This window comes from Crocuta crocuta, unplaced genomic scaffold (genome assembly GCF_008692635.1).
Source record: "Crocuta crocuta isolate KB4526 unplaced genomic scaffold, BGI_CrCroc_1.0 scaffold24, whole genome shotgun sequence".
NCBI classification, from domain to species: domain Eukaryota; kingdom Metazoa; phylum Chordata; class Mammalia; order Carnivora; family Hyaenidae; genus Crocuta; species Crocuta crocuta.
Genome location: NW_027530974.1, coordinates 15898779 through 15914761, shown reverse-complemented (window position 1 = coordinate 15914761; position 15983 = coordinate 15898779). Strand labels below are relative to the sequence as shown.

Genomic DNA, 15983 nt, shown 5'->3' with positions numbered 1-15983 from the left:
CCATATTGGGTACTATCCTTCAGTTCTTCTGCACCCTTATCTCACCCTGACTACAGCCTATGAAATACTTCCTGTTGGCATTTTTACAGGTGAGGAAACTGAGGCACAGAGAGGTCAAATAATTTGCCCAAGACCACAAATACAGAAAGTAGGCAAACTAATCTTTCTGAGCTTTCATTTCCTTGTCTGTGGAATGGAGATTTCACAGTAGCCACTTTCTAGAGTTGTTGTGAGGCCTAAATAAGTTTATACATGTGCATTAGAATAGGACCTGACACATGGTAAGCGCTCAATAATTCTCAGCAATCGTTACTTTTTTAATATTCCGAAAATTTAAGTTTTAATATATTTCATCTTAAATGGTTTTAAGCAGCATAAAGTGGTTGAAATTTTAAAAATCACCCTTATAGATTATGTTCTGTCTTGTTTTTTTAAAGATTTTATTTTGAAGTAATCTCTGCAGCCCATGTGGGACTCAAATTTACAATCCCAAAATCAAGAATTGCATGCTGTACAGACTGAGCCAGCCAGTCTCCCCTTTCTTATTTTTAGAGAGAGAGAGAGAGAGAGAGAGAGAGAGAGAAAGATTGCCCGGCTCCCACTGACAGTGCAGAGCCTGATACAGGACTTGAACTCGTGAACTGTGAGATCATGACCCGAGCCAAAGTCAGACACTTAACCAACTGAGCCACCCAGGTGCCCCTTTTTGTTGAGATAGTCTTATTTTTAAATTTGAACGTAGTTGAAACACATTGTAACATTAATTTCAGGTTTACAACATAGTGATTTGACTTCTCTATACATTATGTTGTGCCCACCACAAGTGTAACTACCTTCTGTCATGATACAATGCTAGTATAATACCATTGACTATATTCCCTATGCTGTGACTGTCATTCCTGTGACTTATTTACTTCATAACTGGAAGCCTGTATCTCCCACTCCCCTTCATCCATTTTGCCCATCCCCCTTTCTTCCGGCAACCATCAGCTTTGTTCTTGGTATTTATAGGTCTGATTCTGTTTTTTGTTTGTTTATTCATTTCTTTTGTTTTTTAGATTCCACGTATGAGTGAAATCATATGGTATTTGTCTTTCTCTTATTTCACTTAGCATAATACCCTCTAGGACCATCCACATGGTTGCAAATGACAAGATCCCAAATCCTTTTCTATGGCCACATAATATTCATACACACACACACACACACAAACACACACGATCTTCCTTATCCATCAGTCCATTGATGAATACTTAGATTGCTTTCATATCTTGGCTATTGTAAATAAAGCTGCAATAAACATAGGTGTGCATATATCTTTTCAAATTAGTGTTTTCATTTTCTTGGGTAAATACCCAGTAGTAGAATTATTGGATCATATGACATTTCTATTTCTAATTTTTTAAAATATTAAAAAAAATTTTTTTTAATATTTTTTATTTATTTCTAGGAGAGAGAGAGAGACAGCGTGAGCAGGGGAGGGTCAGAGAGAGAAGGAGATACAGACTCTGAAATAGGCTCCAGGCTCTGAGCTGGCAGCACAGAGCCCGACGCAGGGCTCGAACCCATGAACCGCGAGATCATGACCTAAGCGAAAGTCGGACGCTTAACCAACTAAGCCACCCAGGCGCCCCTAAAAATTTTTTAAATATTTATTTTTCAGAGAGAGAGAGACTGTGTGTGTGAGTGGGGAAGGGACAGAGAGAGAGGGAAACACAGAAACCAAAGCAGGTTTCAGGCTCTGAGCTGTCAGCACAGTCTGACGTGACGCTTGAACTCACAAACCATGAGACCGTGATCTGAGCCAAAGCCGGAGGCTTAACTGACTGAGCCACCCAGGTGCCCCTCTAGTTCTAATTTTTTGAGGAACCTCCATACTGTTTTCCACAGTAGTTATTATTTCGTTTGAACTATTTGGGGTAAGGCAATACCTCTTTTTTTTTTTTTAAGCAAAGAAGTTAATGATCAGGGAGCTTAGACCTGCAGGAAGCCATCTCTGTTCCCATGGGGAAAGAGAGTGTTTGACAACAAAGCCCACAGAAAAGAAGGCGGACTTGAGAGATGGAGGAACACAACATCTGTGTAACTTTGATGGTCCCACAATTTTCTGTTCCCACAGCTAGACACGACCCTGGATGTCCTAGTTATCTAAGCTGATAAATTCCTCATTCTCTTTAAATAAGCTTGAGCTGGGTGTCTGTGACTTTCGCCTAAAGAAGCCTTAAGAGAATCTAAGGCAGATGTTTCTAGAAAACATCACACTTATGTCAAGGCAGCATGAAGCTGGTTTTCAGTCTGTGCTCAGAGTTCCATAATAGAAGGAAATAATTTGCTCCCCTCGAGTCTTGGATGAGACACCCAACCACTAATAAGTTGTTTGACTTTTGACGACGGGGAGGAGAGTCCTCTGGTACCAGCTGGAAGGATTTTTTTTTTGGATTATCAGTGCTCCTTTGATGCAGAAGGTTTTAAAGCCTGGTGGTATCACAGAGGTCTTGATGTCCAGCTCTTTTACTTTCTAAATGAGTAAATTGACACCTGGAGAGGTCAAGTAATGTGGACAAGTGATTGATCTTCTTAGGAGAAAAGCCAGAATTCCGAATTTGGCTGCCACCTGAGTTCTCCCTGAGTCTGGATTTTTAGCAATATAAGCTGCACACAGCGTATTTTTTTTCCTCCATAGATATGCAGAAACTGGAGACAGCCGTCAGCTGATGTCAGCTCTCCTGACTCCTAACCTAATTTGGTTGTCCCAATGTAGCATGCTCCTTCCTGAAAAATAAATGCTTTACATGTGGCTGCTACATTTACTGAATCTACTATAGCAGCATATAACAAAGGCGTAATAGGATTCTAGCCCTAGAGGATGTTACCAGCATGGCGTAGGGTGGAAAAAGAGGATCTGTGTTTAAATAAAAATGTATGAGTTAAGCAGGTATCTTTTGGAGCCCTTCTCAAAACCATTAATAAGCTATCTTGCATTATAAATTGCAAAATCTAGGGGGTGGTTAGCTAAGATACAGTGTTGTCCAAACTCATCTGCTCACAGGTTTAAGTATTTTGGGAAATGCTGTATTAGAGACACGAATTTTCACATTTTTCCTCCCAAGGCTGAACAGCCACCCTTCTGAGTGGTTCACTTCTGCCCTTGACTTTGGTGTTCTTTCTAGTCCCCGGCTTTTAATTCTCATCTTTCCTCTGATCCTTCCATTTCTGCAAGTTTAAAAAATATGTATTTATTGAAGTAACCTCTACACTCAACATGGAGCTCAAACTCATGACCCTGAGATCAAGAGTCACATGCTCCCCCAACGGAGGCAGCTAGGTGTCCTGCCTTTTCTGTAAATTTCTATGTTTGGTTGCTTCTCTGTGGCTAGTTCTCTTTCTCAGTCTCTTTGTGTGTGGCCTTATTTGGGGGATAAAGAGATATATGGTGGGGCCGTGTCTCTGACAGATTTAAGGAAGACTGACCAACGTGGACTCACTCCCCTGACTTAATTTTAGCTCAATATTCCCTCACTTCAAGGTGGACTTGTGGGAAAGAGTCACCCATGCAGATGCCTTCGAGGGCTTGCCCAGAAGTACCACAACAGCTTCTGCCCCATTTATTGAGCCTACTCATCTTCCCAGGCACAAGGATGGCAGTGAAACATCTCTGCACATTCACCAGCCATCAGAAGCTTCTCTCCCAACTTCCAGAACCTCACAGTCAAGTCCCTTCATGCTCAGTGTTTAACTTTCCTCTCCTGACAAGCTGACAGTCTGTCCAAGATGGCATTTATATTTGGACAGAAAAGAACCCACCTCCCTTATTAAGATGGGCAGCTACTGTCACTGAGTAGGATTCTTTCATCTTTCCAGAATGTTCTGTGTTTTCTACATTTGCCCTGTTGTGTCCTCAAGATTGTAGCAGTATTTTGGAATACATTTGGCAAATGAGTAAGATTTAGCTTCATTTCTAGTTTTCACATTCAAAATCCCTTTATTTTCAAGGTTGTTCACGGCCCTAATGACCTCTGTGGGCAGAGCCATGTTTGAAGCAACATTAAGGCTGATTCAATTAAATGAACTCCCCATGACTTTTCTCCTCACATTTTCCCCCAACATTTTTCACATTCTTTCTGAAACTGAAATGCATTTTATGCAAATCTCTTTTTTGAGGCATTTTCAGGAATACTAATGCAGGCCTTTGGCTTCACTGGAAAGCTGAGGGAAGACAAAGAAGCAATTTCAGAGGCCAGGTGTGAATTCTTAACTGTTGGCAACCTGGACACACATTATGATCACCAGTGTTCATTTCAGATTTTGATGCTATCTACAAGAATCGATCAGAAAGTAGATTCTGAAAAGCTGAAGGCAAGTACGCTTTGAGTTATTTCTCCCTTCGATGCCTTTCCTAGAGACATGCTTACCCTTTTCTCTACTTCATTGCTTACCCTTTTCCCTAGTTCATGTTGAATGAGACCTTCCTGTGGCTCGCTCTTGTCACACAATGCTGTTAGGTAGAAGCTGATCATTTGTCATTTTCAAACATTTTAGTGTGTCTTAGGGTTTGTCAGTCATGAATTAAGCTCTAGTTGGCACATAGGCAGAGAACAGTGACCAGCCAACGCATACCCCGTGGACCCCCTTACTCAGCCTTGCCTCTTAGACTCACTGAATGGTGACATCCATTGCATATTCATTAACCACTCCCACAGGCATAATTGCTGGATACTGTAGTGGAAATGATGCCTGACCTGGTAACACCTAGATCCAGGAAAGAAGAGTCTAAAAAAGATTACTCCTGTTCTGAACCTGAGAATCTTGCAACCTGATAAGTACTACCTGGCTAGCCATTAATTTAAATAAGTGACTTGTTTGGACTCAGGTATCACACCAAGGTGTTAAATTTAATCTCTAAAGCCTTATGTGGTTTGGACTGAGAAAGTTCTCATGAATACAACTTCTTTCCCTTCTCATGTTAACTGACCCAGATATAAGGACAGTCTGGACCACAAGGCAAGTTGAGGCAGAGACAGGATTTAAGCTGAGTGCCTCCAGTTTTAGTCTGGGTATTGATTATACAGCTTACCCAACACATCAGGGATCTGAATGAAATCTAAAACCTTGCGCAGGACAGCTTCAGACTCTCAGCATAAAAGTCCAGGGTATAAGAGTGTTCAAGACAATGTTTCTGTTCCTTTTTTCTATGATAAGGGCCACCCCATAAAGATGACCCTATGTCTTCCAGAAATTCCCAGCCCATAGTAAGTTTACTGTTAGGATACTTTCTGCTGCAAGCAATAGAAAACCCAATGCAATACAGCTTAAGTAAGAAGGACATTATCTTACATCAGAATCCCAGAAGTAGGCTAGTTCCAAGGTGAGTCAGGTCAGCAGCTCAATATCATCTGCTACTTATTTGAGTTCTACCTTCCTGCTCAGACACCCTCAGGCCAGTGTCTGCCACAATTGTGGTCGGACCACCCTAACTGTAACAGGGAGGAAGAGAATTCAAGGGAAGAAGAGAAGCCATTCCATCCCACCTTCTACTATGTCTCATGTCTCCTTTTAGAAGTAACTTTCCTAGAAGCCATCATATCACATTGACTATAACCAAGACATACGACCAATACTAACCCAATCACTGACAAGAGAAATGGGAACACCTTGGCTGGTTTAGAACTGTGCCCCATACTCCTGGCAGCTTATTTGGATACCTGAGGCTAAACAGGAAACTTCTAAAAATAACAATACCCAGGGCTACCTCCAGATATTCTGATTTAAATGGTCTGGGGAGAAAGCCCGGGCATGGGAATTTTTTAAAGCTACCCCCCCTATACCCACTAACTGTAATATGCAGCCAGGATTGAGAACCACTAGCTTAGATTAATTAGGACTCATCCCTGAACCACATCAGGGGGAAATGAAATCAAGGGTCAACTAGAAGGATGAGAGGAAATGACTATTGACTGGATAGCCAACCTACAGATGACCAAAAATGTTTCTCGAATTTCTCCAAAAAAATATACAAACAGCCAAAAAGTACATGAAAAGACGTTCAACATCACTGACCGTTAGGAAAACGCAGATCAAAACCACAGTGAGATACTACCTCATACCCCTTAGGATGGCTACTATAAAAAACAAACAAACAAACAAAAAATAAAACCAACCAACCAACCAAACAAACAAAAACCAGAAAATCACATGTTGTCAGAATAGGGAGAAATTGGAACCCACGGGCCTTGTTGGTGGGAATGCAAAATGGTGCAGCTGCCTCCTGAAACCAGTAGGGCAGTTCCTCAAAAAAATTAAAATAAAATTACCTTATGACCCAGCAGAGCCACTCCTGGGGAGATGCCCTAAAGAACCGAAAACAAGGTCTCGTAGAGGTAACTGTCCCCCCGTTATTATTCACAATGGCCCAAAGGTGGAAGCGACTCAAGGGTCCACTGACAGACGAATGGATAAACAAAATGTGCTCTACACAGGCCTTGACATAGGACTCCGCCTTAACATGGAAGGAAACTCTGTCACCTGCCACAGCCTGGATGAAACTTGAGGACATCACACTAGGGCACTAGGCCAGCCACAAAAAGCAAATACTGTTATGATATCGCGTGAGCATCAGGTCCCCGCAGCAAATGCACAGAGACAGAAAGCAGGGGGAGGGGGAGGGGGGGGTTGGAGCAGGGGCTGGAGGAAGGGGGATTGGAGAGTCTTCTAATGAGCACAGTTTTCGTTGTGCAGGACAAAAAGAGTCCTTGTGGTTGCACAAGGAATACACTTAACGCTCCCAAACTGTACACGTAAAAATGGCTGAGATGGTAAATGTCATATCATGTAAATTTTACTACAGCTAAAAAAAAAAAATGTTCCTTGAATGGCTGCAGACCTGAGAAAGCCACTTGCTTGCTAGAGCAGTGACTGGGCAGTGGAGGGACAGAGGTAGGCAAGCTACATGGGCCGGGGGCACCTTGAAGCTAACAGATTGCATTTCTTTCAGGGCTAGCCCAAATCCCAAATTCCGGTGGTGTTCAAAAAGAAGGGGAAGGGCTGAAGAAAACAAGAATTGGGAGAGAATTCCAGGAACAGCCCGCACCCGGTGGGCGATCAGGCCTTTTGGGAGCCCCCAGCAGGTGTTCTTTGGCAAAGTTCCCTGCGGAGAGCTTGGGAAGCAGAGGCAGCCCTTAATCCGGTGCTGCTGGCAACAGTGGGGATTTTGCAAGAGGTGGGCTGGGCAGATGTCTACTCCTCTCTCTCTCTCTCTCTCTCTCTCTCTCATTCCGTTTTATCGAAGCCACAGGGACGGGCAACCCCAAGCCACTGGCTATAGCAAAGTCTCCATCTGGTTTGGGAATATGCATGAATATTGACGCTTACAGGTGAATGGGTCTGATGTAGAGGGAATTTATCGCCCTTAACGGAAGGTAACTTCCAAGCACTGACTTCTTATAAACTACACATAGCCAACCCCACGGATTCCCTGCACTGTATCCCCACTTCCAGTATAGACCGCCTGCTCTGTTTTTCCCCTCCCCCAGAGGCTGGACAGCGTGCTCAGGAGGCTGATGAAACGTTCCCCATCATCCACCCTCACCGCTACCGCCTCCCCAGCTTACTGTGTGTCTTTCTCACGACTTCCCAGGACAGAGTATATAATTAAATATTTGGCTCGGGCGCCTAGGTGGCTCAGGCTAAGTGTCTGACTTCGCTCAGGTTGTGATCTTGCGGGTTCAGAAGTTCGAGCCCTGCATCAGGTTCTCTGCTGTCAGTGAGCTTGCTTCAGGTCCTCTGCCCCCCACCCCAACACCCCGCCTCTCTCTCTGCCTCTCCCCTGCTGGTTCTCTCTCTCAAAAATAAATAAACTTAAAGATTAAATAAATAAATACATAAAGAAATATTTGGCTTACAGGGGCTTTTCTTCAGACTGTTACTAATGGAAGGAAAGTCTCAGTGCAAAGATTTTAAAAAAAGAAAAAAGACTGCCATTTTCGAATCATGTTTCTAGAGGTGTGGGTGACAGTCCAGTTGATTCAAACTTATCTGGAGAGAAATGAAACTTCTTGGAACCCAGACCCACTGCACCAGGACCTTTGGGGAGGGGCCGGGATGCTGCCTTTGAACAAGGGTCTTGAGCGATTCTTCAACCGCCAAGGACTGAAAAATAATCTTTGGAGGAAGGTTGCCAAAGAGAAGCTGCGGAGTGAAGGATCTGAAGCTAAACAAGATCTTCTGGAGTCAAAGGAGCAAACATATTCATTAACGATCTCCTTTTCGGTAACTTGTATGTCATTTAAACTTCACAACAATATTATAAAATTAAGTATATTATAATCTCAACTTTGAAGCCGATCAGTGGGAGACTGAAGGAGGCTAGGTGACTAGGCAAGAATTCCGAGAATCTGTAAACTTCAATCCAGTTCTGAACAAACCAATCAATGTGTCCGATCCCAGAATCTGTTCACTTTTTCATATCAGTGGAGCTTAGAGGATGATAAAATGATGGAAGTCAGGTAGCTGTCTCATATTTACTTCCAGGCCTTGTAGTCATTTGAGTCCATTATACCAAGATACCAGTATATCTGTCATCAAAGTCCTTCACTCATATGAGCTCAAAGACCCTCAGGGACACCTGTATCTTCCCACACTTAAAATAGAAGCAAATTAGGGTGCTTGGATGGCTCAGTTGGTTAAACATCCAACTCTTAATCTCAGCTCAGGTCTTGATCTCAGGGTTGTGAGTTCAAGCCGCATGTTGAGCTCTATGCTGGGTGTGGAGCCTACTTAAAAGAAAAAAAAAGCAAATGACTCCTTCTTATGGGGTGTGACACGTGACAAAAGGGAGCGGCACATCCTCAAATAAGAAAGAATGGAGCCAAGTCCAAGGGTGTGGCCTGATAGCAAATGTTCTCTTTCAGATCACACTTGGGCTTTGACCAGCTGTTGTTTTTATTCACCAGGAAGGGTTCTACTTTCTGAGCTCGGTGCAGCCCATGCGTCCTCCTTCACATTCTCCACCTCGGAGAGGCTCAGGTGGGCATGGTTCCCGGGAAGGAGAGCTTGTGTTTGATCAGGCAGTGAGCCAGTCAGAAGGGTTTAGAAAGAAGCCACGACTATGTGCAGAAGTTAAAGATGCATAAGGCATCACACGTGCCCGCAAGGAGTTTACAGTCCAGTGGGGGAAGCAGATGACTAGCTAGTAGACAGTCCGTGTTCGTAGTCATAGATACACGGANTACAGGGGACTGAGTAGGAGTGACCAGATGCAGGAGGCTGGTAGAGCAGACAGCATGAGCAGAAACAAAATAGCGCTCAGACCAACCGAATAAAGCTGCACCTACCACGAACACTCCACCAACCACTTCCATATGGCTGTATCAGCACGCCGTTTTTCAGCAGATTTTTTTCCAGACATTACTTCCCGAAAGGTCTCTTGGCTGTTTCTCTTGGTGCTTTTCCTGACTCCCGTATTAACTCTAAATTTATGAAAAGTCCACCTTTCCCTCCTACGCAGAAATTGCCTTGTGTTTTTTTTTTTTCCAGTTCAAGTTTAAAGAGTTCAAAGCCCACGTTCCCTCTGCATTTGATAATGGCTTAATATTTAGACATTCTGCTGGGGGGATATTTTCGGTTGAAATGGCTGAAACTATCTTATTTGATTAATGCGAGGTGAGAGGAAAGGAGTAAATCTATATGTTGATGTTCTATCTGGAAAGCTTTCTTGAACAGGTGTTTTGACTCTCTGAGGACCGAGATTCCCTGTCAGTTCAAAACACAGCCTGTAGTTTCTCATCCATTCTCCCTTCACTCAGGCAAAGGACCTGCAGCAAAGCATGCAGTGATGGGAACGGATTCTACCCTCTCAGGCAATAAAGACTGCCCTGAGGTCAGCAAGACCCTACCCATGACAATGGCTGACCTGACCTTTCCTGCCCACCTGCATGTACCTACCTACCTTTGCCCCATCTTTTCCTTATTTAAACCCAGAGTATTGTCAGAACTTGGGAGACAGTCTTTGAGATGTAAATTCTTTTCTTGTTCCACCACCACTCTCTTTTAGGTCTTTTAGGTCTCTGCTTTTAGGTCTTGTCAATGGTGAGTGGCTGAACCCAGTCTGTTTAGGACCCAAGGAGACAGGTGCCCTTGCACCCCTGCGCCACACCCCCACATCCCCTTGCAGGGGTGAAATTCTCTTTGGCTTGGACAACCACCAACACATGAGAAGATTCTTTTTCCTTAAGTCTGAATTTTCAGCTACACATTTTGTCTTTCCGAGTGGGCCCAGATCCACAGACGAACCATCCCACATTTCTTTTGATCACTTCCGCATGAGAACAGATGTTTATGGATTGAGAGTCTATATTAACACAAATAGGATGGGAAACAGAAGCATCTGAACCAACTGACTATTCTCACATGAAAGGCTTCCACACGTTTACGATTTGATTGAAAAAGCTGAGAAAAGGGAGAAGAAGCCATGGAAAATTTTCTGCAGGGAAACAAAAGTCTGTGGAATTACAATAATGAACGTGGGCCTAGTGAAACACTAATGATAACGCAGTGCAATATTATAAGCTTTTTTTTGAACTTTAAGGAATAATCACCATCCGAGCTATGTGATAACAAATGGAAAACACCAAACACAAAATCCAGTGTAACATTTTATCAAACGGTAAAACCCAATTGCTCTCCAAATTCTCAACTGTGCTTTTATAAGAGAATGATGAACTATAATCTCAAAGACCACCCATAATACAATAAGTATTAAGTACTCCAATCCTAAGTGTAAGTACTGGACCACTGTCTTAGGTTGGGTTCAGGAATGACTACAAAATTTGTGGGGCCCAGTCAAAAATGAAAATGTGGAACCCTCTGTTGAAAAATTATTAATAATTTCAAGATGGCAACAGCAGAAGATTAAACCATATACAAGGTCCTTGACAGCTGGCCCTAGTTGGGCTCTTCCTATTGTACATCCTGAGGCTATAGTTTATTTGGGGGTTAATTCCAGGAAGTTTCAATAGGACTGAGGAAGTGACATAGAGAAGGATGGGACGTCACTTTAGGGTGTACTAATAAGCAGGCTACTGGTGTGCTCAACTACTGGAGACTTCTGAGAGACAGAGTAGAATATGACTCGGTGATGTCCTATTCAAGGAAGGGATAATGTAATCACCAACTCCGATTTGTCATTAGCAGATGGCTGCTCTAGAGAGTTCTAACTTTCAGGCATGCTGGCTTTGTCCATGGCCAGGCTGATCATGTTCCCTGGGCGGAGAGTCACAGACACTGATGGCAGGACCATGGGTGGGCAACCTGAGGGCCAAGGACAGGACACTGAAAGTGTCCACACCTGCGGGTTGGGTGGAGAGACTCAGAAACTGGAATTAGTCCCCCCGGGATAATACAAGAGTCATGGCAGAAGACAGTGGAAGAAAGTGGGAGAATGGGGAGAAATTTTGTTTACAATAAATGTCCAATACCCCCTCCAAGGGAGAAGATCAATGGGTTCTCTTCTGTACCTTAAACTAAGAGAATAGGAGCTCAAGAAGAACATTCCAAGAACTTGATATCTTTACCTGGACCTGGAGATTCAGGACCTGGTCTCTAAACACACACACCTGAGAAGACTAAAGGCAAGAGTCTGGCTGATGCCGACAGAACCAGGAGCAGGTACACTGGAAGTGAGTTGCATTTCTATTTTTTTTCCTTGAATTTTTAAAAATGTTTTATTTATTTTTGAGAGAGAGGGAGACAGAGTGTGAGCAGTGGAGGAATAAAGAGAGAGGGAGACAGAGTGTGAGCAGTGGAGGAATAAAGAGAGAGGGAGACACAGAATCCGAAGCAGGCTCCAGGCTCTGAGCCGTCAGCACAGAGCCCGACGCAGGGCTTGAACCCACTAACCGTGAGATCATGACCTGAGCCGAAGTCAGACGCTTAACCGACTGCGCCACCCAGGCGCCCCAAATGGTTTATCTTTTTAATTTTTATTTTTTGGAGAGAAAGAGTGAGCATGAGGAAGGGAGAAGAGCAGAGAGAGAGAGAGAGAGAGAGAGAGAGAGAATCTCAAGCAGGCTCCCCATTCAGGGCAGAGCCCGACACAGTGCTTGATCCCATGACCCTGGGATCATGACCTGAGCCGAAATCAAAAGTCAGACACTTGGGGCACCTGGGTGGCTAAGTCAGTTAAGCATCTGACTCTTGATTTTGGCTCAGGTCATGATCTCACAGTTTGTGAGTTCGAGTCCTACATCAGGCTCTGTGCTGACAGTGTGAAGCCTGCTTGGGAATTCTCTCCCTGTCTCCACTCCTCCTCAGCTCACGCTATCTCTGTTTCTCTCAGATAAATTAATAAACTTAAAAAAAAAAAAGAGTCAGACACTCAACTGACCGAGCCACCCAGGCACCCCTAAACAGGTATGGTTTTAAGCGAATAAGGTTTGGAGGAATTCATTATGTAGCGATGGATCACCCCTACACAATGATAGAGGTCACCAGTAGGGAAATCTCAAAGGAGACTGGAGAAGTGACCCACAACTGCAGCCACAGGCATATACATGTCCAGAAGGACACCCATACCAGGCACAACTTACCCAGACACTGAAGACCGTGGCCTTTTCCACTATCTCCCCTCTCCCGGCTCTGGGCCTGCTCTTGCGGGGGTGGGGGGGGGGCAGGAGAAAGGCAGAGACAAAGGTGGGAGCTGGTGCAGAAACATCATCTCTTTAGTAAGGGAGAAGGCCCATGAGGAGGACCTACATTTCCCACCCTGGATTGCCAAGGTTGAGGAGGCCTCAGTGGGGGATGACATAATTTACAGTTTTGATATGAGACTACACCAGACTTGTGTGATTAGACTGGGTTGGATTCTAGGCCAGTAACCTGAGGACTTTTTTTTTTTATTCCAACAAGTGTAAAAGTTCTATCGTTTGCTAAATATTTCATTTAGGGATGGGAAAGATTGGTCCTTCAGGCAACTTTTAATGGAGTGGAATTTAGAAAAAACAGTAAAGGGGAGAGAGCTGGACGTCCGGCTTGGGAGCGGGCACCTTCGCTTCGCGCGCGACCAAAGAGCGATTTAAAAATGGGTGATGTTGAGAAAGGCAAGAAGATTTTTGTTCAGAAGTGTGCCCAGTGCCATACCGTGGAAAAGGGAGGCAAACACAAGACGGGGCCAAATCTCCATGGTTTATTTGGGCGAAAGACGGGTCAAGCCCCTGGATTTTCTTACACGGATGCCAACAAGAACAAAGGCATCACCTGGGGAGAGGAGACACTGATGGAGTATTTGGAGAATCCCAAGAAGTACATCCCAGGAACAAAAATGATCTTCGCTGGCATTAAGAAGGCAGGGGAAAGAGCAGACTTGATAGCTTATCTCAAAAAAGCTACTAACGAGTAATAGTTGGCTGTTGCCTTATTTATTACAAAACAAAAATGTCTCACGACTTTTTTATGTGTACCATATTTAAATTGATCTCATACACCAGAATTCAGATCATGAATGGCTGATAGAATATTTTGGACAGTTCTGATTTAAATGAGATTGGCTTGTGGTTAAATGAATATGATTGGCTTTTTGAACTTTGATAGTAATTCTGGTTCAGCAAGTGCTGTCACTGTTTTCCCCTTCAAAAAATATGATTGGAATTGATTAGATGTTAAGCTTTTCAGAGATGGTAAATGCCATGTCTAAACTTATATAGGAGATTGGTTTTATATTTAGATTTATATAACTGGTTATATTAATATATTTAAATACTGAGGAAATCCATTATATCAGAACAGCAAGACATCAGCTGTGTTTCAAGTTGTGTTTGTTGGCCTGTTAAAGGCAAGGGCTGAAGATAAGCTGGCAACGTCCACTTTATCTTTTTAGTCTTAACTATGCCAATTTAATTAAAATTCCCTGCATTTAAAAAAAAAAAAAAGAAAAAAAGAAAAAACAGTAAAGGGGGAGCCTGGGTGGCTCAGTTGGTTGAGTGTCTGACTCTTAATTTCAGCTCAGGTCATGATCCTAGGATCGTGGTATTGAGGGCCGCATGGGGCTCTGCACTAAGCACGGGGCCGGCTTGAGATTTTCTCTCTCTCTCCCTCTGCACATCTCCCCCACTCACACTCTCTTTTAATATTTTTTAAAAATGTTTATTCGTTTTTGAGAGACAGAGAAGGACAGAGCATGAGTGGGGGAGGAGCACAGAGAGAGGGAGACACAGAATCCCAAGCAAGCTCCAGACTCTGAGCTGTCAGCACAGAGCCCAAGGTTCAAACTCACGGACCACGAGATCATAACCTCAATTGAAGTCAGACGCTTAACCAACTGAGCCACCAGCCGCCCCAACATTCTCTCTCTTAAAGAAAAATAAGTAAAATTGGGGCACCTGGGTGGCTTAGTCGGTTAAGCGTCCGACTTTCGCTTAGGTCATGATCTCGCGGTTCATGGGTTTGAGCCCCGCGTCGGGCTCTGTGCTGACTGCCAGCTCGGAGCCTGGAGCCTGTTTCAGGGTCTGTATCTCCCTCTCTCTCTGACCCTCCCCTGCTCACACTGTCTCTCTCTCTCCTAGAAATAAATAAAAATATTTAAATAAAAAAATAAGTAAAATAAAAATAAAATAAAGAATAAAGTTGCTTTCTGCTTACATCCATCCAATAAAATGGCTACCCATTTACTTATTTACTGTACGCCTACGACAGACCAGACCCAATGTGGCAGTGATTAAGACATAATTCCTGCCTTCAAGCGGTTTATAGTCGAGAAAAATACAGACCAGAAAGCAGGTGATCATGTTCACAGGGATAAGAGTTACCGGGGCAATCATAGAGCGGTCTCTAACTTGGTTAGTTAGGGTGGAACAGGGTGAGACAGGAAGAACAGATAGGCATCTCCAAATAAAGAGGGGGGGGCCTGTCCCTAAGCTGGGGGACCAATGCCCCAGATGCCTGTGTGAAACTGAGATGGAGAAACAGGAGGGAAAGGAAAAGGAACGGCAAGTGCTTGCAAAGGGTTAAAATACAGAAATGTGGCTAGAGCTCAGGGAACAGTGTTGGAGGGGACCAAAAATGAGGCTAACGAGGTCATCAGGGCCAGGCATGCGGTAGGCGATGGGGGCGTATGGCAACGTTTAAGCAGGGATTTAACATGCAATCTTAGATTATCCCCTAGAGCTTGAATTTCCAGCAATATATCTTGTGTAAACATAGGATGTTTGGGGAGATGAAGTTTCTCTTTAATTCAAAGCTTTACAAGCCCCAGCAAGCGGGAGTAGACATCCAGGACATAATGACACAGGGCTTTCTTTTATCAGAGAACAATCCATCAAGCTTGGGTAGCTGTAAGCGTAAGGGACAGAATCAGAGGTAATTCATGGAGCTAGAGGGAGGTGGGCAGGACTGCGTCAAAGGCTGGGTGGGAAAAGCAGATACGTCAAGGGGGGTGGACAAGAACGAAGGAAGTTGCCAGCTCCCCCGGGACCGTAATCTACACTCTCCAGCAGCTGTGGGCACGTCTTCTCGTCACTGCCCTGCCTGGGTACAACTCTCTAGATCAGTGTTTCCCAAGGTGTGCCCCTCGGCATGAAGAAAAGTGTTCTGCAGAAAAAGAGGCTGCAGGCAATGTTGCACAATGGGGTCTCTTTTTAGAAAGACGTGACCAGCATACCTTAGCATAGTAAAGGCTCTGAGAAGTCCTGTTTAGCTTTAACTCAGCGTTTTTCAAGCTTTTGGACCATGCAACCCTCTTTTCCTTCATAATGCCTATTCATATCCTGTGGATATCGTGCTTTGTGGAAAACACAGATGCAGGCTTTGTGCTAGGGGAGGAGAGGCCTAGCCCTCCTGGAAATTGGAATTCTTCTCATTACTCAGCGAGATAAATTCCCTTCGCAGCTGTTGGAAGTGGTGTTCCGTGTGTCCTCTGGAGGACATGAACAGTAGAAGTAGGAGTCGTTTCTACTCAAGGGGAAGATATCTAGGACCTTCACTGGGAAACTCTTACC

At 44.0% G+C, this 15983-nt stretch overlaps 1 protein-coding gene across 1 annotated transcript; it reads left to right on the top strand.

Moving 5' to 3' along the window:
* Positions 1–13008: 13008 nt before the first annotated feature.
* Positions 13009–13556, top strand: LOC144236386 (cytochrome c). The gene has a single exon (XM_077770001.1). The coding sequence runs from the start codon at positions 13073–13075 to the stop codon at positions 13388–13390; it is 318 nt and encodes a 105-aa protein (XP_077626127.1). The 5' UTR covers positions 13009–13072; the 3' UTR covers positions 13391–13556.
* The last annotated feature ends 2427 nt before the right edge of the window (positions 13557–15983 follow it).